The 22106-nt window shown below is 30.5% G+C and overlaps 2 protein-coding genes across 2 annotated transcripts; one reads left to right on the top strand and one right to left on the bottom strand.

The window, feature by feature from the left end:
- On the top strand, positions 1 to 4682 carry LOC106792560. Its single transcript, XM_014759029.1, has 13 exons — positions 1 to 83; positions 803 to 902; positions 984 to 1130; positions 1207 to 1427; positions 1534 to 1691; positions 1811 to 2004; positions 2079 to 2224; positions 2312 to 2423; positions 2498 to 2663; positions 2781 to 3012; positions 3104 to 3431; positions 3517 to 3708; positions 3792 to 4682. Exons 2-13 carry the CDS (start codon positions 807 to 809, stop codon positions 4395 to 4397), a joined length of 2598 nt encoding a protein of 865 aa, XP_014614515.1. The 5' UTR covers positions 1 to 83; positions 803 to 806; the 3' UTR covers positions 4398 to 4682.
- A 7-nt stretch (positions 4683 to 4689) lies between these two features.
- LOC106792559 (apolipophorins) lies at positions 4690 to 18702 on the bottom strand (the record flags this gene model as incomplete). Its single annotated transcript, XM_014759028.1, is given in 25 exon segments — positions 4690 to 4917; positions 5034 to 5240; positions 5330 to 5575; positions 5660 to 5848; positions 5952 to 6090; positions 6189 to 6372; positions 6450 to 6610; positions 6705 to 6838; positions 6927 to 7163; positions 7268 to 7511; positions 7620 to 7864; positions 7947 to 8520; positions 8597 to 8817; positions 8913 to 9097; positions 9178 to 9670; positions 9778 to 10004; positions 10090 to 10284; positions 10407 to 10699; positions 11387 to 11603; positions 11683 to 11869; positions 11987 to 12484; positions 12609 to 17174; positions 17872 to 18054; positions 18214 to 18398; positions 18676 to 18702. Coding segments are annotated over 25 exon segments (10067 nt in total), but the record flags the coding sequence as incomplete, so codon positions are not given.
- Positions 18703 to 22106: the final 3404 nt, after the last annotated feature.

The raw sequence follows: 22106 nt of genomic DNA, 5'->3' as shown, positions 1-22106 counted from the left end.
AAATAACACAATGAACGTTAAAAATTACTTGTATCGAAATCAGTGTGAAATAATTTCGAATTTAAAGTGTGTGTTAATAAACTGTAAGTTACTTTTATATTCTGTATTAAAAGTATGTTAATATTGTTTAATATTATCTATTAATATGTATGTTGTTTAATATAAGTATGTATAAAGTATGTAAAGGTTATCTCAATGTTTTATCGTCAGTTATTCTTTATACAAATTTTATTTCTTATGAATGAATAGTATTATAAGCAAATATAATACTAGATGAGTCACGAAACGAGACGTTTCAAAATAATTCGTAAAATATGCATTGTATGAAAAAATGTTTCCTGCATAGTTAAACTAAATTAGGAGCCAAATGTAATGGTAAACAAAACTTGTTTTTAAGATACTTTTTTAATGAGATATCAAGGACATCGTTATTTTTTTGAATGAAATGCCTAATTTATTTTCTAGATTCTGATAAAGCATCAAATTATGCATAAAAACTATCATACTATGTAGGGCTTAAAATGAATAATTACTGAGATATTCATAAATAAGTTATTCGGCATTACATTGCTAATTTAACGGATCTGTAATTACAATTTAGAAGACAAATTTGTTTATGATAATATAATAATATTGGTAAACATATTTTATATATGTTTAATATGATATTGTCAATATGAACATTTTTTCATACAATGCATATCTTACGAATTATTTTGAAACGTCTCGTTCCGTGACTCACCCTGTATTTTTAAAAATATATTCTATTGATTATTTTAAGGATAATATATTAATTATTTAGAAAAATGGCTGCTAAAGAATCGAACGAAGATCAATTAAATAATTCTATATCTTCTACTACAAGTAGTATGGAAATAGAATCTCTTAAATCACAATTAAAGATATCCTTTTAAAATTAGAATGTTTTTTGTTTTTTAAATAAATATTAATATTTATATTTTCCTTAATTTATTTATTTATACGTCGCCTCATTGAGTCCAAATCCAACTATGAAAATAGAAGAATGGTTACAATTGTTTGAGAAATTGTTGTCTATGTACAAGCAAGAGCTGTACGATGAAAGTATTTTCAGTCAAATTTTGCCTATGGTTCATTCTCTCCTATGTCAAGTAATTTTTTATTTGCATAAACTATATTGTAATTTAGCTTTTTGTAATAATAGATTAATAAATTTCTACTTAACAGGTTTTCAAACTAATTAATATATTTTTGACAAGTACTACAGAATCAAACATTTTGAGTAATATAAAAGACAAATTATTTGATAGTAGTTGTATATTGCATTTTTATAAAAAATCAATGGAATATGCATTTAGTTGTGGAAAGATTTCCATTGAATATGTTAAATCGCTGTCTGAAACGTTACTTTCTTCTACAAACCTAATTTTTGAACATTTTCAGTTAAGGTAATTTATTAATCTAGTAGTAGTATATTGCTTAATTAATTTACTATTATTTCTTATATCTTCTTTTAATTTAATCAATTTTATTATATTGCAAATTATTTTTCAGTTCAAATACTTATGGAAAATTTTTTAAAGATTTATCCAATGATTTAAAAAGTCTTTTCCAAAAAACAAATGAGATTTTCAGTATATTTTTGATTGCATTAGATGATGTTATTATTTTTGACGTTAAAGTAGAATCTGAAATGACATCATTACTGAACGGTATATAATTTTACAAAAATTTATGGTTTTTTTTTTTCTTAAAAAGTTGCAAATAATCGAATTTATTGTTAGTATTATATTTTTTTACTAATATCATTTTTTGTTATTTTATCATATAGTAATAACATTACTTGGTGCTGTTGCTGCAAATTTACAGAGCTTAGACTTGAAATTTTTTGTGAAAGTAACAATGATTTTTGGTAAATTAGCTATGACGTATATCTCTGATATCAAAAAAATATCTCCAGAAAAAATGCTTATGTCATTCCAACAAATAACTGAGAAAACCAATCTTTTATATTCCACAGTTTTGGTATTAATATTATCCTTTATCTTTATTATTTAAATTTAATTGTGAAAGTTTATTTATATCTACTTTTTAATTAGGATCCAAATAGTAAAATGAAAGAATGGATATTAAGAAGTGCTTGTTTAATTTTAAACGTCATTATTAGATTGACTTCAGCTTACAACGAATATTTAAGTGATGATTTTCTCTTTACATTAACTGAACTTCTATTGAAACTATATAGGTATATCATTATTTAAATTTTTTCTTACTTTATTAAAAAAAGTATATCGCGTTAAAATATAATATAAATGTGCTTCGTTTGACCCAGATGTATTGCCTTGTTAACAAACAGTATAACAAATGATATGCTGAAAAATGATATTTCATCAACAACAACGAATCTTCTTAATGCTCTTCTGAAAACTAACAACTTTAATCAAGTTTGTTAATTTATTTTAATATTATCACTTAATGATAAATGAGTTCTTTTTTATAATTTATTAAACTATTTTAGATTTATTTTCAATATGGAAAAAAAAAGGATGGCGATAAATTAGGTTTTCATTTATTAACACTTGCGATTTTGGAAGTAATAAATAAGATTCCATATGATAGACATTGTATATGGATATTAGGATCACAATCAGTACTCGACGTTGTTTTCACAAATTTTAATTATTGTAAGTGATTATTTTTTTTTTCTTTTTTCAAATAAGTCAATAGTAATCTAGATCGTTTGTGTATACATTTGCATTACGTTCGTTTTATAATTATTCATTTTTTTTTTTTTTACGAAGTACAAGAAGAACTTTATACAGAAGAATTGCAGCTCACGAGCAATTACAGTTTCGAAAAAAAAGCAGGTTCTAATGATCTTTATACAATAACTTTAATATCGAGTAGCAAATTTATTATTTCCATGCCTTATGAAAATTTCCATGTTGTCGAAAAAATATTACTAAAACATCTTTTGAGCGGATACTTTTGGAGTTCTTTACTTAGTTCTGATGTTTGGTATCTCGTAGGACGGTGAGCTAATCATTTTTTTAATTATGTCTGGATTACTTGATATTTATTAAATATTTGGTAATTTGGAAAATATGATCATTCTTTTTTTTAGGTACAGCTCATCCGATTTATGTAGTTCTCACGTGAAATATTTAATGCGCACATATGCTGTTTTGATCGAACGTAACGATACTTTTGAAGTATGTATTTTAAGAAATTTGATTAGCAGACTTTATACTTTATTACAGGAAAATGAAAAGCATTCTGTAGTGATCGAATTAGACGATATAGATGCGTGTTTATGGACACCTTTTTCACAATTGTTACCGAATCAAATGCGCATGGTAATATGGAAACGTTTAGCTTTTAGAATAAATAACATTCAAGATTTAGTAGACGATTTTTTCGAAGAGCCTAGTGAACGACAGTGGTATCAATTGGTAATAATAACTTGAATATCTTAATGATATATTGTTTGATATCATTTATAAATTAGTGCTATTATTTATATTATTTTTATCGTAGATGAAATTAATACCAGCAACAAACAAATTTAATTCTTCAGTGGACACAGAAATATTTAATGTTGTTTCCAAATTATGGGAATTTATTACAAATATTATTGAAGAATGCGAGTATAGATATTTATTTATATTATCTGATTTTTCCATGAGTATGCTTGATGGTACTAAATACGACTTTTTTAATAAAGATTCTGTGCGTATATTTTTGTTATTTTCATATTTGAAAAACGCAAGATTAAACTTCGATCTGTACGATTCGTTCATTTTGTTTTGCAGATCATAAATGCTATAGATAATTTATCTTTGCACGCATTACCTCATGCGAAAATAAAGATAGCATATTATTTAGAAGATTTAATTGCGACATTTAAGAAGTACCAACCTAATAATGTGATTAACGGAGTCGTAAAGATACATTCTAGATTGTTGGAGGATGAAAACCCGTGGGTGTATCAAGAAAATCTTGAATGTTTTGATCGTTTTTCAAGTACGTGTCTTAGCGAAGGACTTGTGGTAAAAATCGCGGATACCATTTCCGGAAAATCAATGATTTGCGATTCCGTACCTGCATATCTGTCGCGCAAGCAATATTACAAATTGCAAGATGTCCCAGATATTAAATTCTATTTATTGTGTTTAGTTAAAAATTCCCTTAATAGGAGTACGAGGCATATCTGTATGAATTTCAAAGATTCCAAAAAAGATGTAAAGATACCAAGGATAGAAACAGAAACAATCAAATGTAATATTACATCTCAAGAACTGAATGAGCGCGTAAATTCTATATGCGAGGAATTAAGAAATCTTTTAAAACGGAAGAGTGATATTAATGAAGTTTCTTTGAGAAATTTGCGAACTGTGCTTACAAGACTTACGGAGTAATTCGTCGAAATAAGTTACATAGATGGTAATAAAAAAATAGGCTTCATAATTTCTAGGGTAGATAGTACTCGTCAAATGATGAAAAAAGTCCTAATTATTATAAGACGAAAAAATCAGTATTTTCAAAGTTATAAATAATTTTTTGTTTCAATTGAAGCGAGTATTTTTCTCGCTTCGGAAGCTGTTGAACACAATATAGAAACAATAGATTTCATAATTATTTCTTCTTTTCCTTGTTGCAGAAGGCTTTTTTAATATATCTTTAGTGTCTTATAAAAAAATAATGATACACTTGTTTAACAATTATAATATCGAATTTATTATGTTATTTATGTTTTAATGGTGCTTTGTCATTTTATATAAAATAAATGTGAATCTTAAATGACACAATCTTATATATTACTAAATACATTAGTAATGGCTTAATAAGCAAATACATTACATTTTGATTAATTAATAATAATAGTCTCTACTATTATACGAGACAGTTCTAGCCCTTAACTCCACCTTTAGTGTGCCTCTATAACAAGATAAATGAACATATAAATTATTAATTATATTTTTCATTGATAGTTTCATAAATCTTGCTATAAACTTGTCAATAATACATCTTCACTTTGTTAAGATTCTACATACCGTCAGTGGTTCCTTCTCTCTCTTGTTTACGATTTTGCAACGTGGACGAGCAAATGCTCCGTAAGATTGTTTGCACACGCAATCCTCTTCGATTTCGGTGTCGACAAGACCACTAGTAATTCTTCGGGCGACTACTTGAACGAACTGTTTCCTTTGATTAGGTTTCGCTTCCAGAAAATTGCTCGAACTAAATGCTGCTCCACCAGACTATTATAAGAAATGATTTTTAATAAATCCATCATCAGAAATTATAACAAAATCAAATAAAAAAAAAGAAACATAGAACGTATGCTTACGGATACGGCAAAGTCTGCACAAACATCACTTGTTGATAAGACAAGGTTATTTCTAAGATCGTTACTTCCTTCCATAGGTCTCTTTTTACTATCAGAGAAAGTATAAGCACTGTCATAATCGTAACCAACAATATTTTTTTGTGGCTTTCCAGAAATAAGAATATCGTCCAGGAATGATACGTGGTAATATTCTAGTCCCAGATCACGATATACTTTTTGTCCAAGAAGTAAACGCAATTGCTGTAACTGTTAAGATTTTTTTCTTAATTAAATATGTCGATATAATTGAATAGAATGTTATTAGAGTGAATAATAAGAAAATAGACTAACTGAAATGAGCAGAGGACTCTTTTCACATGGGCTAGCGATAACACCAACAACAGCTTTAACTGCTTCTGGTCTGAATTGATAATTTATTGCTTGTTCATAAGCCTCGGTCAATTTGAAAGTACCAAATTCGACGTCATATCTTTGCTCGAGATATTTAATTCTCTTAGTTGTGTCTCCTTTTATAGCTTCCTAAAAATTATGATATAAGACAAATATAAGTGATCGTAAGGCTATATGAGTATCATATGACTTCATAAAATTCTTTCATGTTAGATAAGTTTAATTAGCTTACTGGTAGTGATATGATCGGGTTCTCTCCTTCGAATTTAATGTTCTTTACTTCACCCATGATGTTTGTGTTGCCGTCTGTTGTATAATGACGTGGCTGGTTTAAGTGTTCGCCAAAACCAACAAGACCGATATGAACGTCACTATAAATTCATTTCGTTTATTATTATTGTTTCCGTTTCTTTTTTTTTTGTTTTAAAGTTGTTATAATTACATACAAAGTGTATGATATAATACGTACGTTAAGCCATGTTGTTTCAATTCTTCTCTTAATTCATTCATAAGTGGTGCAATCATATCCTTGAAAATTTTCTCATTTTGCACTGTCTCTTCTACTACGAAGATAATATCGGCTTCTTTCTTTGGTAGCTTGACACTGAATGTTTCACCAACAGTTAATGAATTTGCGCCAACTTTACAGCTTACTAAAAGGATAATAATTTGATTTATTTCACAGAATTATTTTTAATTGTAGAAAAGTATAATAAAGAATAAAGAATACCGCAACTATTAGGAATGCTTATGCCAAAAACATTGTGTTCGTAACAGGCAGCATAATATGCCATTGCAATCAAACATCGTCCATCCTTAGAAATGCCAGCATTAACGATTTGATCGCAAGCTACCTGATAGTTTTTCGGGTCAACAATTTTAAAGCAGGAACTAAAACATTCAAATAAATAGGTAGAAATATAAAACATTTTCCATATCCTTTTTGATTTTAATAGGAGAAATGAAACAATATATCTATAGATACCTTAATGGCGAAGTAGAACTGGTAAAATATTCGGCACAAGCTGAAGTTGGTGCGCCAGGTTTAACAGCAGTAACTGCTGGACAATCTCCTTTTAATTTGTAAGCATTTCCGAACTCACTCCCGTCTTGAGTAATCTAGAAATGTTACGGAATTTGAATGTGCGTTATTCCATAAATAAATAATAATGTTATAAATAAAATTAATAATATGATAAAAAAGTACCTTTCCAGATGGTAAAGTATAATCATCATATGGTTCGTTGTTGCCATCACCAAGAAGCCCACGTAATTTGCCAAGGTAAAAGCCAGAAACTCGAATTGTACAAATCATAGGTGCTTTTCCATTACATATTACCCGTACACCGTAATCAGACTTCACATTTACTAGTGGTTTGGTCAAGAAAGCATGTAGATTCTTTGTATTAGCAGGATAATCCGCGGGTTTGTTGTTTACCAAGATCTGCCAATGTATTTATTTTTAAGTATTTTTTGTAAAGAATGTAATAAATGATCAATAGATATGTATGTACTTCACAATCAATCATAAATATTTTAATTACTTACGTTTCCATTGCTTTTCAGCGTGATACTTTCTTTGGGTTCGGTAACAGTTACACTGACTAGAACTCCGTTTTGGAAGTTGCCGATAACAGAGAAATTACCATCTAGCATGTCTTGTACTAGAATATAATTGCATGTTCCAGGCAATGTCAAATGATTTCCATCGAATGTAAAGATGTGTCCTCCATCAATGACAGTTCCTGTCTTGCCGAATGGCGGTACGATGTCATTTAGATGCACAGTAGGCCTGTATGAATATCGTCATAAAAAGATACAATCGTGCAAAAGAAAGGTATGTTGTTACCCTATATAATTGGACAATACCAAAACTTCGAAAAATCAATCTCGAACATACCTGTACGTGTAGTAAATATCAAGAGGTGTTGGTAATTCACCGTTTTGCAAAACATTTAAGACTGAAACTCTCAATGAGGCAATACCAGGTAATTTAGTTAAAATACCCAAGTTGATTGGTATTTTTGTGTCAAAAATGTTTTTAATATCATAATAGAGTGATGGTATTTCTAGGAAACTTATTAAGGATTTAAGTACAGCAATGCCTTCCGTATAAATTTTATTCAATTGTTGAACATTGTCAGGCTGTAAAATCAAAACAAAATAATTTTTATCATCAAATTAATTTTTTTAAATATATGTAAAATTAAATTATAATAATATTTACCTTTTGTCGTTTGATAATCATTAATATGTACTCGCATATTGAACTGAAGAAGTGTTTTAATTCTACTGTAGGTAATCCTGCATTTATCGCGTTGCAAAGTTCTTCAATAGGGTTTGTTATTGTTTCTGGTACTTCGAAGTTTATGATCTGATTATATTTCTCTTTTGCAATTTCATAAACAGGTAAAGCTTTGGCTTGATTAATGAGCAAAGTTACAAATTCATTAATGTCCTTTTTGAGTTGTTCAGCTGCTTTAAATAATACTTTGGCAACACCTTGGAAAAGTTCTGTTACCACAATAGCCAATTCTTTTATTTCCTTTTGGTGATCATTAATGACATTTAAAATAACTTTTAAATAAATCGTGGCTACTTTTGCAGCTGCATCTAATAGTTCCACGAATGCGTCAAAAATTTTGTTATAAGATTCTTTTATTCGAGGATAGGTTGCTTCCATTGCTTCAGTCAATTTAGAAATAACTACGTTGTATTGCTTGGAGAGCTCGTTAAATTGTTCAATAAGTTTTTTAATAAACTCATTCGCCGCATTTATAAATGACCCAAATCGTTTGTTTCTGTTTTAATTACATATGTTAGACAACGATATTATTTAAGAAACGTTTAAAAAACATTAGTCATATGATTACTTACATATTCGCTTGAATCTCTTGAATAGTTTTATCAGCATTGAGTTCGTTTTTAAATTTATTTAATTCACCAGAGTAATAATCCAAAAGTGGTTTCAAATTTGGCTGAGCTTTTTTGGTATGTTCTAGAAGATCCTTGAGTTCCGTTACAATTTCCTTACCCGTATCAGCTGTAACTGTTTTCACTTGTTGCGCTATATCAAGAATCTGCTTTTTGCTGTAATCCTATATGAAAATAAAAACAAATATATTAACTGCATAGATATAATATATAGCAAAGAGTATGTAAATATATTTGTATATTAAGTATTATATATTACCGCTACGTATTCAATATTATCCTTGTCATATCCAAAATCGGGTTTCAAAAATTTGTTTTCATCAAGGTGCACTAAGATGTGGAACAAATTTTTCTTTTCACCATTTTTGTAAAAATTAGAATGAACTTCTGCAAGTTCTCCTAATACAACACGACCATTAGCAGTCAATTTGTTGTCAGGGTTGCCTGTAAAAATATGATTGTACGTATATTTCTTTTTTTAATATTAATTATTAAAAGAGTTATATCGTTAAATCGTTATTTACCCTTTTCGTATTGTACAAATTTGAAGTTGTTGAAATCGTTAACTTCAATGGTAGCAATAACAGGCTTTCTGTCGAGAATGTTAGTTTTTATTTCCACTTTTTGTAAAGTTTTAGAACATTCCATTTTTACATCGGATCTAATGATTTCTCTGCTGGGAAGAGTTATCAAGAGATGAGCTTCATTCTGATTAGCAGAGAATAATTGTATGGTACTCCTTGGTTTTTGATTAATATCCGTGTATGAAAATATAGAACCGGCTCCTATTTCATTAGTTGACAATGTCAAATGCGTTTTATGTTCGATCTTGAGTTGTTGACCTTTACTAAGTACTTCAATTAATCCAGTTATATTATAGCCTTTTTCAATTGGTAAGCGTACTATCTTAGCAATCAAATTGACTTTTTGCGATTTTTTCGCGAAAACATCAATGTCCATACTAGCATCCAATAGATTTTGGTTGCTGCTATGCAATTTACCTTTTACCATCATGTCCTAAGAAGAGTATGAAATATATTATCTAATTGTAAATTATTTTTTTTCTATAACTTCAATTTGTTTTTTAACATATTAATTTATTAAATTTATTATAATAATTGTACCTTTGTCTGTGATGGATATGTAAGTTTAGCTTCACCATTAATGGATAAACTAGATTTGTCAACGTTAACATCACTGTTAATAGATAAACTTGTTTTTTCTGACGGATTATTTTTTCTATCTAAGAATGAAGAAAGTGCTAATTTGTATGATCCAATTGGCTTACTTTTCGGAAGATCAAATGTTGCAATAAGTGCTAGCTCACGGCTTGGTAAAGTTAGAATGGCAGCTGTAATTACGAAAGAAAGTTTTCATCTCTTACAAATCCGATTGATAAATATTTTAACAATGTCATTAACAAAAAATATTCTTACCAGCTTCCTTTGGATGAATATAGAGTTGATAAGTGTATTGAGATTTATCTTTAGTGGAATGCATGTATAAACTAGCTGTATGATCAAGCATATTATTCGCAAATTGAGTGCTAATTTGTAAACCAAATTCGGCAGGTATGTTGAACTTCCTCAAATCGAATTCGACTGTTTGTTGTTGTTTCAGATAAGTTTCTTCTAAAAAAAAAAAAAAAAGAAGAAATTAGTCATTTAATTATACAAAATACCAGGGTCCGTCGCGAACGTGTTAATTTTTATCTTTTCAAAATATGAATCTGATGATTCGAAAATACACTCACTGTCTGTGTCCAAAGTTGCTTGATATTTGAAGTGCGCACAGTCGTTATTTTGCTCGCAATAACTATTGAACACGTGTAATTCTTTATTTGTAAATTTGATTTCACCAATTATTGCAGATGGTCCGAAATAAGCATTAAGAACCATAGCCACGCCAGTTTCACCATCAGTTTCATGTGTCAATTGTTGACGAGTATATTTAAAAGAAGAACTTCTTACGTTGTCACCAATTTTCAAGCTACCATTACCCTCTACAGTGAGTTTGCCTCCTTCTTCGTGTTTTTTGTAATTTGTACTGCGAAAATATAAAAATCTCAGTACAAATTTGTAAAAAGTATGTTCTTGTACAGGGTGTATCCGGACAGGTGGTACAACCGGACGATTCAAAATGTGGAAATAAGTCATGAGAACAAAAAAAATAGTAACTTTTTTCGTTTGAAGTTTCATTTCCCCCCCCCCCCCCAAAAAAAAAAACCGTTTATATAATTTATCTGGAATAGGCGTACATTGAATTATCTCTCGAAACGACAAACATTTTTTTTGTTTACTTATGTTTCCTCATTCATTGTCATCCCTCTGTTATATTTGGAATTTGGCTGTACGATTTATTTATTTTATGTTTAGTTTCTCTTTAGTAGTCGAACTATGACGACGACGCAACAGCAGTTAATTATTATTGATAACGATTTTCAAATCGTCGCAACGAGATAAAAGGGTGATCCAGAGAACAGAGCAAGGAATTAATTAAGTACGATTCCTTTCGTGATTATAATTAATCTAGTAATAACAGAAGATTATTAAATTACAAATTTTCAAAGAGAATTTTCTCTAAAATTCGGTGCCTCGAACAGAAAAAGGTTACTTTTTTATTTGAATTTACGTTAACATGTAGAATTACTTCTGCATGATCGTATTACCTGTCCGTACACATCCTATGTTATTTTGATTATAAATAATAATAATAAGCAATGTTAATAAATACCTTCCAGTTACCAAATTTTTGCCGTCGCTGGTGACAGTGATAATAATCCTTTTTCCAGTTTTAGCAGTAGGTTTGGTAGATATCTCAGCAAAAATTTTACGTTCTTTTAATTTATCGCTGTCGAAGTTGATAATAATTAAGAAATCATCGATACTGACTAAGTTGACTCGTCCCTCACTTATAACATATCCTACCGGTGTTATGACCCTCAATTCACCTAAAGAACAAGAATTAAACAATGAAATACTTGTGTGCTAAGTTTTTCGTATTATTTTCAATAGGAAAATTCAAATCACCTGTATATTCGGTATCACTGAGTTTCGAGTAAGCAGATAATAATTCTGTCACGCCGCTTGGACTAGTAAAGGTAATGTGAATCCTTGGTTCCGTTTTCATTTGTTGAATTTCAGTGTTTAATGTATATTTCGAATCGTCCAATTGTAAGGTGGCATCAGTTTTTCTGTAGTTCGTTTCTGGTTTTTTCTACAAAATCAATTTAGCAAGATCATTATTTAAAATTTTCCGAAATGTTTTGTAAAATTACAGTTAAATCTACATCGATAATTATTTTGATCAAATTCGAACAAAGACATTATTTACCTGATGGTTAAAATGAAAATCGATATTTTTTAATTTTTCCATAGTCGTCGTAGCTTTAGCATTGATGTCAATCATTGATAAATCAGTAGCAACAGCACCGTTAAGAGACAACGTTCCACCCTTGTCACCATAATGCAATTTTATCAATGAAGAACCTTTGTTTATATTATCAGAGACAACATTATTGAATGTACTTTCAATAATTAAAGTTGGATAATGAAGAACAGTCAAACTAATCTTTCCACCGCCTTCGTTGCCGTTGCTGTCAACCTTGTATTTTAAATGGGTATCCATTTTAATATTTTTGTCGTTGTTATAAGTAAGTTCATGAACACCTGAATACTCCAAAAGATTATTTTCTTGAAGATTTAATAACACATTTTCGGATACATGTAATTTGATATTTTGTAACTTTTCAAACGGCAGTTTAACTTCACCATTAAATTTGGATTTGTAAGGTACGCCTACGTTGTTACCACCAATGTAATTACCATTAATCTGTAAATTATATTATAATGTTTAGATAATTGTCGAAACATTGTACTTCATTTCAAATCTATTTTATTGTAAAAGATATAAATTTATAGTATAAAAATAATATATACAAAGTCGATTTACTTACCGTAAGATCAAAGTCATTTCCAAGAGATGATTTGATTTTATATGTTGCATCATTTTGCCCGTAATCGCTATTTATTCCAAAAGCAAAGGGTTTGTGTAGAAACGATCCCGAATGTTTTAAATCGAGTTCTACCTTATTCTTCGACGCGTTTTCGAGAATATTAAGAACTAAATCGGACACTAAATCACGCCCATCAAAACCAACGTAAGTTGATTGTATATGCGACACGAAAGTTATTTTATCTATATTTAAATCTTTAAGATCGACCTTGTACGTTAATTTCTGTGACGCGTCACCTTTCTTGACGTGATCTATAATTTCAGATTGTACATTAATATCGTACAAGTTGTCTTTCTTGGCCGATACTCGTTTTCCAGAAAAGACTATATATCGTCCAGTTGGTAGAGTGGTATCTGCATTGATCGTTAATTCACCATTATTCAGTGTTCCTTTAAGATCACCTTTCACATTTAATTCTAATTTGTATGAGAGAACTTCTAGGATATTTTTAGTATCGACCGATGTCTCTGTAATGTCAGAAACGGATGATAATTTAATGCGTTTAGTTGGATTTTTGTCAGCATCGTATAACAATTCAACGTTAGCTGTATGTTGTGATCCGGACACGGTTAAATCTCCGTGAGCCTTGATCTTGCGATTGTATTTAGGAATATCGATCGTAATAAGTCCGTTTCCTTTGCCATTGTTATAATTATATTGTCCGACAACGATCAAATAATTCTTCACATTCAAATTCAACTTTCCATTGGGATTTGGACCATTGTGATTTTTAAGATTGAAGTCTAAATATTTATTTCCAGCAACTGCAATGACCGCGTGGGAATTAATGTCATCCAATTTAACTTCAAGAGCGGTATCAGTCGTGACAGCTTTACCATTTAGATTGAGATCACCGTTCAATTGTAAAATGAGAAGGTTTTTATTTATTTCGTAAGTTACTTCCCCATTGGCCTCGTATTTACCACCTGGCGATAGTTCGATAGAATTCTGGAACTTACTTTTTTTTCTAATCTCAATGACCGTACGCTTTGATTTCAATTCTATTTTATTTTGCATAAGTTCAATCTCCAATTCAACTTCGTAGTCGCCTGGTTTAACCATATCGGTTTTCAGTAACAATTCGGTACCAAATTTGAATTTTTCGTATTTTATATCGAGATCAGCTTCTAACATTGAAGTAGTTATTTTCCCGTCGATTTCCATAAGTGCATTAACAGCGGGATATTTCAGTTTTGTCGATCCCGATAAAAGAAAATCTTTTGCATTAAGATTGTAATCGAGGTGTTGTTCCAAAGTGAAACGATTCGTCTCGGAGTTTGGATCAGCTCCGTGAATAAAAACGAATTTATGATCAAATTTCCGTGGTTGCCTGTTGTATTCCCATTTAGCGTTAAATCCAATATTTGGATCTTTCGATGGCACGGCTGATAATTCTACTAGATAATTTTTTTCCCCTAATCTATTGCCGTTCAATTTTAAAGCTAAATTCTCATCCCCATAACCGAGTTTCATGTCGAAGATAGCTTTGTTAGTTGTGGAAACAGCATATCCATCAAGAGAAACGATCTTTTTGTTACCACCGATAATGACTACATTTTCAAACGTGTACTTTTTACCATCTTCGTAGTCATTAACACTAACAGCACCATCGACTTTGTATAATTGACCACCATCATGTCCACCCTTGATTGCCATCTTCGTGGTTGATAATTTCTCGATATGTTCCGGTACTTTATATTCTAATACAGGCTTGTACTTGTTGCCATTAGCGACAATACCAGCACGGAAGAAGTAATCGTTAAAATCGTGTTGAGCGGTAAGCGAGAATGTTTTCTCCTCGGGTCTGTTTTTGATGATAACTAAAGCTGAAGCCTTTTTCAGAGGCATATTGAGATCTACCTTGAAATATTTATCTGGTTCGAGACCACCTTCTACCAGCAAGGAAAGGCGTCTGTTCGTTTTGCTATTGGGCGTATCGAACAAAATTTCCAAGCCACGCGCATTGGGCACGTTTTGGTTATAATAAATTTTAAAGTAATAATTCTTAACGTCGTCGTTTTCAATGGCTATGCCAAATTTAGTTGGGCCGCTCAACGGGAAGAAAGGTTTACTTTTAATTGATTCAAGATCGTTGTATGGGAGCTGAATATGCCCTTTCACACTCAAACCTAAAAGTGAAGACAATTGTTCGAAACGATCTGAATAGTCCCTGCTTTTTCCAAATTCAAGGGGAACGAGATTTTCACCCTTTGCAAATAGAACTTCGCTGGATACGGAGATAAGCTGTTGTGTCTTTTTAGGGATACCAAAGTTAACGTCAAACCCAGTACCGTCGAGCATTCTGATGGACAAGTCCGAAGCTGTATCGGTTACGAGAGTAGCAGCAATAACCACACCAGATTTCTTATTTAATGTCTCGAGCATCATGCTACCGGTGATTCTGATCGATGCACTTGGTTCAAGAGCAATTCGAACAGCTGCGTTATCTTGGTCGCGCAAAATAGTTGCCACATCCAATTTTCCTTTAGCCTTTAAATTAACTACACTAGTTCCTGTTACACCCAATGTCAATGGTATACCCAAACCAGTTGGATAGACCAGTTCAGCGTCTAAAAAGTGAAGATGATTTTGGAAGTTATAATCGAAGTCCTTAATCATGTCAAATCCTGTTTCGAAATTTGCAAATATCTTATCGATAAGTTGCTTCGGTTCGAATGTCTGCGGATTGTCCTGATAACTCAAATATGCGAGTTCTACGCCAAATAATTTCACAGACAAGTCAACGTTAAGGTCCTCATCTACTTCGGTGTTACGTAGCCGTACATTTTTTGCAAATTTGTCTAATTCACCTTGTTTTACTTCGCGTTTGTTACGTTTCAATTGATCGAAACGTTGATATATGTATTTTTTGACCTCGTCGGCATTTTCGGCGGTTTCCTTGGCTGTCTTCAAATCGACGAAATGTTCGCTTAATTCTCCTTTAGGTCCAAAGTAATGTTCTATAATTCTGTCAAGATTTTCTACACGTGTATCGAGTTCGAAGAAATTGAAGGATTGTCCGAATACTTCAGCAGTTAGATTCAAGCTAGTTGAACGTGGTACGTAACTATTTTGACTGTAAATCACGTTACTTTCAACGGAAGAACCGACACCTAGTGCTTCGAGATTATAAGAAAATTCGTTGTTGAAAGAGAATTTGCGAAAATCTTCTGAGAATTTGGTGTGTGGCTTGATATGACTCAAGAATTTTTTAGCAGCTTTCTTGTTAGGATCTGTCGATGCTCTTAAATTACGGAGATGACTGGTTATGAAGGATCCAACTTGATTCACGGTTTCCTTGTTTAATATCTCTTCTATTTTGGTAGCAACATGTGGACACGCGCAATTTACCAAAGCAAGATATACTTTTATCCTAATCTCACTGTCTTCATCGTGGTCACTCAATACATTCATAACTTGATTCTTCCATTTCATCGAGCAAGTATTTGACAATGCTTCAATAGCGGCAACCCGTACTCGATTACGTACTTGTTTGTCGGCAACGATGTTTGATAATTTTTGTAAAGTAGCATCATCCAGATATTTCGAATTACCGAGTGCCTTCAAGCTAGAAATTATTTGATTCTCTTGGACTCGATTTTTCGTCCTACCGTTTCCAACTTTCTCGCGAATCTTGTGTATAGCGTCTTTTACTACTGGAACATTTTCACAGGGATGATCTTGACAATATTTGCCAATGATATGTCCAATTCCAAGATAACCAATTCTTGGTATATTCGGTTGATTTAAAAGTGACGTTACAGCTGTTATTGCTGGAAGATTGACGTGTCGAATCAAGGGGAGACTGGCGTAGAAGACAAAATTTTGCAAATGAGTTAATTGGTGAGTTTTTACAAGCTCTACGGCCACTTCAGCTGCCTCGCCGCTACCGGTACGGAAAAGTGCGTCCAAGAATATCTTCTTATCGGAAACTTTATTAAAACCCGAACCAGCATTGACCTTCTGATATACCGAAAGAATGTCCTTCTTGCTGCTTAATCGAAGCACTTTGACAAGTTCGGCAAATTTCTCGGCTGCCTTTTCACGAACGATTTCCCCTTTTTCCTTCGACACGGCCTTCAATGCATTGCTAATTGCATCTACTGACGATTTGACGACCGGATGCGGAGCTTCGAAAATGATCGACTTGGGAACGGACACCGGTGCTGACGGATTGTCACCTTTCTCTCCTTTAAATGTTAAAGTCGTTTCAACTACGGTCCTTGCTCCTGCATCACCGTTACTAAATGGTTGTAATTTGTAAGTTTCCGTCGATGATGCTTTGTTCAAGATACCCTGTTTAAAGCGTTGTTCAATCTTCTGTTGAGATTCGAGCAATGGGGTTGATTTGATGCCAGACGATTTGTCGAATACCGACGTTACAAGTCCTTGTCCAATATTTTCGCGATACGAACATTGCGAAAGGTCTTTATATTTCTGCACGAGCAAGGAATCACCTTCCTTTTGGAAAGTGAAGTCGGTCGAACAACTGCCAAATACATCGGTCTAAATGGAAAATAAATAACGATAAAATGAGAACGTAGAATTTAAAATGGTTTGCGAAATATTCGCAAATACATTTACAAATGATTATTTCGATTGGTTCGGGATTTAAAAAAATCTTCTTTTGCTGAATATTATCACGAATTGAAAGCTTACGCTAAAACGTGTCTATTTAATTCGTTATAATTTTGAGAAATTAATTACCGATTATTTTCAAAAATCGGGTATCCGATATTTTTGAGTTAATTTCTACTAGAAATCGATAGTTCGTGATTTAGTATTTTTGGATGGATCGTTAAAAGGAATTTCGTTCTGGATTATTCTTTTCTTTCTTTATTTCTTCCTTTCTTTATCACGCATACTTATATGTACATCTAATAGAACTCTACTTATCCATAAGAAGACAAACGCGAGATCCCTTTTTTTAATTCGATTTAATCAAACGTTGTTATTATATTATACCGGTCACTTAGTACGATGAATTATTATCAGAATGTAATGCAATTCACGATCATCAGGATAAATTAAATAAGCTAATAATTACATCTCCGTCCTACCCATGTGAATAAATGGTCAGTAATTTTGATTTATCCTTGAATTAACGAGTCTCGTTAAATCGAATTATTAAGGTTTGTTAAAAGAAAAAAAAGAAAAAAGCAAATACGTATTAATTGATAAATATTTTTTTATACGTATGTACCTCATGATGAACAGTAGAACCGGATTCAAGTTGAACAGCTGATTGGAACAAAGATATTACGGCTCTCTTGATGTTTAATGATGTTTGTGAATCATCTGGTTCCGCACAAACGTCAGGATCAATGTGACCATGATGATAACTGAACTGAAGTGCGTGCTTTTGAAGATCTGGCAAAGAAGCTGCCTGAAATTATATATAATATATTATTTACGCTTTTAATTCTCATCCCTTCATATCAAAATGTGAGTATAAAAATGAATAATAATTTGCGAGTGTAATATATGTATATTTTTTTTTTTTAATATATTATTCCATAGTTAAAAAAGTTCGAAAGATTCTTACAGCATCATTTACATTGACGTCCTTAAGTTTTAATTGTAAAACACAATCAGGTTTAGCAGTCAATTCAACGATGGCTTTCAAATTGAGAATACTGTCGCCTTTTGCATCCGTGACAGATGTTACAGATGTTCCTTCCAGACGATATATATAGGTGTGTCCTTCTTGATATGCTTTTGGATATTGTCCTATAATTATTTATTAATAATAATATATTTTTTATAATACGTTTTCTATGTTTATATATGCTAGATGCGTAATATTAGGGGGGACTGGAAAGTAACGTCATCTTTTTTTTTTCTTTTTCTACATTAAATTCAAACACGGTCCTTGAAGTACACACGATCTGTGCATTCAGTATGAATGCATTAACATAAATATATTGATATTTGCATATAACGACATTACTTTCCCGTCCCTTAATTTTTAAATATATTTAATAACAAAAATTTATATAATACTCACCACCGTGACAACCGAGATTGCATTTTTCTGAAACAAATGAAATTTCGTTCATCGTATTTTAATTTCATTCAGTTGCGATGATATTTATATATCATAAAAAGGAATAAAAAATATTTATTTATTAAATGTATAATATGAAATAATAATAAAAAAAAGTATATATATAAAGAAACTTTTTGAATCGTTTAAAAACAAAAAAATACGCATTGGGTGTTTTGTTTGTTTACGATTGAAATCATGTGGAAATGTTTATGTTGATAGAGGGTCATTGTACTAATTTTAAATTGCATAGGAAACGTTAGCGTGGTAACTGATGTCATATATTGTTAAGAGTCATAAATTTATTTCCCAACGAGTTGTAAGGGGGAGTTCTCTCGTTCCTTTCTCAGCTTTAAGATTCATCTTTGTTTATCTTTTTTGCTTTGTTTTCCATTATCCGACCACGTGTGCGTAATGATAATTTTATTTAATTGTTTATTACGATCGGGGGAAATATCATTGAAAAATCTTGCCAGCTGTAGAACAGTAGAATAAGTATTCGCTCATTGGTCAAGATAAATAGCGAGAAAAAAAGAAAAAAAGAAAAAAAGAAAAAAAGAAAGATTGAGAATGAAAGCAAGAAATAAAAATTTATAACAGCCAATATCGATTAACAACCAACAACATCTTGGCAATGTTTTAATTCCCGATGCACCTCGTTTTCTTTCTTTTTCTTTTTCGTTTTCTTTTTTCTTTTTTCTTTTCTTTTCTTTTTTATATATTTCGCATACGATTTACTCCATTTCTGCGATAAACTTGAGGACAACTTTGATAAAATACGAATAATACGCGTGATTCGTTGTTTCATCGAGAAATGATCGTGGAAACGTAAAGGGTCGATACGGTTCGTTTATTTTAACACAAAGTTATGTCTTTTTGAAAACAAGATAGGAAAGAGTGATATTATTAATGTTTTAAATAAGTTCGTGTATCGTGTATTCTGTAAGAAGTTTCTTTTTTCTATTTTTCTTTCTCTCTCTTTTCCCAACATTTAAAATTAATTAAAAAGTCGATTAAAAAGAAAGTTATTTTCGTTTAATATTATAATTGAATAAAATACGCGCGTAGATTTTGTTTTCTTTTTTGTTAAATAATTAAAGCTCAGCATAGAGAAAAAAAAAGATCGTTATTTCTCTTATAAATTTCTCATATGTAATGTAAAATTAAAAATTGCTTTTTTCAACGATTAAGTGATAATCGCTGTTGACTTATACCGCGACCCGAAAGTGATATGTCAATAGTATCTTCTTTATCCATATCACTTCGTTTACGAACTCTTGTCTTCTGTAAACAACGTAATATATCATAGGAGAACAAGTTATTTATTTGCGAAGGAATTATTCATTTTTTGTTGTTGTTGCAAAAAAAGATCATAACAAATTCTTTTTATAGAACGATTATTACGCGTTATCGTTTAAAAGTTAACATTAAATAATAATTGTTAACGAATAACAAAAACAATGAAAAAAAAAAAGAGAGATAATACTTTTTCAAAATCTTAACTATGTTTATTCGTGGAAAATTTGCTTCTTTTTTTTTATCGTATAAATCTAATATTTAATAGACGAATAAGAAAAAAAAAAGAAAAAAAAGAAAGAATCAAACTCGCAACGTGACGTCGTGTATACTTCCTCAAAGTTTTTCATTATTGCGCGAAGAAAAAATAATATTTTATCGTATTAACGGAAAAAAATTTCTGACGTCTGCGAATGATTAATTAAAAATACTCTCGGATAAACTTGAACTATGATCGTAACCCTTTTTTTTTTCTTTATACACACACATATATATATATATATATATACTTTTCATTTCTCGAAACGTTGCGTTAATAATTTACAACCAGCGACGAAGTTAAAACGTAAACGTTATTACATTTTTTTTTCTTTTGTACATCTCGCGATATTATCGTATCATTTGTCAGAATAATATGAATTATTCAAAAAAAAAAAAAAAAGATACAAATAAAACAAAAAGTTATCTCTCGATTTGTAAATAGGGAGGAAAACAAAAAAATTTGATTGGTACTCTAAATTTGGTTCTTCGCACACATAATAATAATAATAGTAATAATACTCAATAATACCGATATATATATTCATTATATATTCATATGAGAATTCTAATATATCATATAGTTGAAAACCCGTAACGGGGTTACACATCTCTACGAAGTAATAAAAAGATTACTGGGAATTGACGATGGTAGGATGATAGCAGGGACATCAGATCAATTTACCAAACGTCCGGTGCAACCCTAGGGTCGTGTAATCACTTGAACGTTACAGACATCGTACTATGCAGTGATATGTTGCCAACTTATATACACAATTTACTACTACTCCTTTAATTACTCCATAAAAATTACTTCCCGATAGAAAAAAAAGGGAAAGAATTTTTTTCAAGGGCCCATCTTACTTATTATTAAATTTTCTAACTATTAACTTTATACAATTACAATCAAAATTGATTTAATATAAGATTTTTAATAATTACATATATAATATATTCTTTGCGAATCAGGTTTTAACGTTTCATCGATGAAACGATATTTAAACGAACAATTACGTATTTCGAAAGATTTTGTGTACGAAGAAGAGATATTATTTATATTCTTTATATTTTTTTATAAGCTAGCCCCCCCCCGCTTTTCCCCTCCTCTCACCCTTATATTAATTAAAGATATTATTCAAGATATTAGTATCGTTTAATTTTATCATCAATTTCGTTTAGATTAATTTTACATTTCAACATCTCGGTGGTAAACTAATCTTTAACCTTGATATAAAGTGTAACCTTTATGATTCATCAAATTTTTCAACAGTAGTCATTGATAATCTTAACCGCGGATTGATTTTAAGAAATAATCAATAATTATTTTTTTAAATTATATTTATATATTTGTTTTTCGCTTAATATCTCAAATAGAATAAATATCGTTTAAAAATTTTTTACGAAAAATACGATTAAATTCTAATGAAATAATCAAGACAATATTCCTATTGTTAATATTAAACATTTCCACATAGTATTGTACACGCATTTATCTTAGGGTGAATATTTATCTTACTACTAGATATAATTTTAGTAATACAAAAGAAATAAAATGCATAAATCTTTGTATTAATATTATTTCCACCATATCGTAACACATTTATAGTTTTTCATAGAAATATTCTAATACTTTTTGATACAGAACAATTTATATTTAATGAATGAAAGTATTACAAAATGATTAATTATACGAATAATAATAATAGAAAATCTTGAAAAAATGTATATATATATAAAAATAATTAATTTTAAAAACGTTATTAAATATCTTTTGTACCTCTCGGGATATTATCGTACCATTTGTCAGAATAATTTGAAATATTCAAAAAAAAAAAAAA

The sequence above is a fragment of the Polistes canadensis genome, unplaced genomic scaffold (genome assembly GCF_001313835.1).
Source record: "Polistes canadensis isolate GaletaPanama2010 unplaced genomic scaffold, ASM131383v1 scaffold_475, whole genome shotgun sequence".
Taxonomy (NCBI): Eukaryota; Metazoa; Arthropoda; class Insecta; order Hymenoptera; family Vespidae; genus Polistes; species Polistes canadensis.
This window is presented reverse-complemented; position numbering and strand designations above follow the sequence as displayed.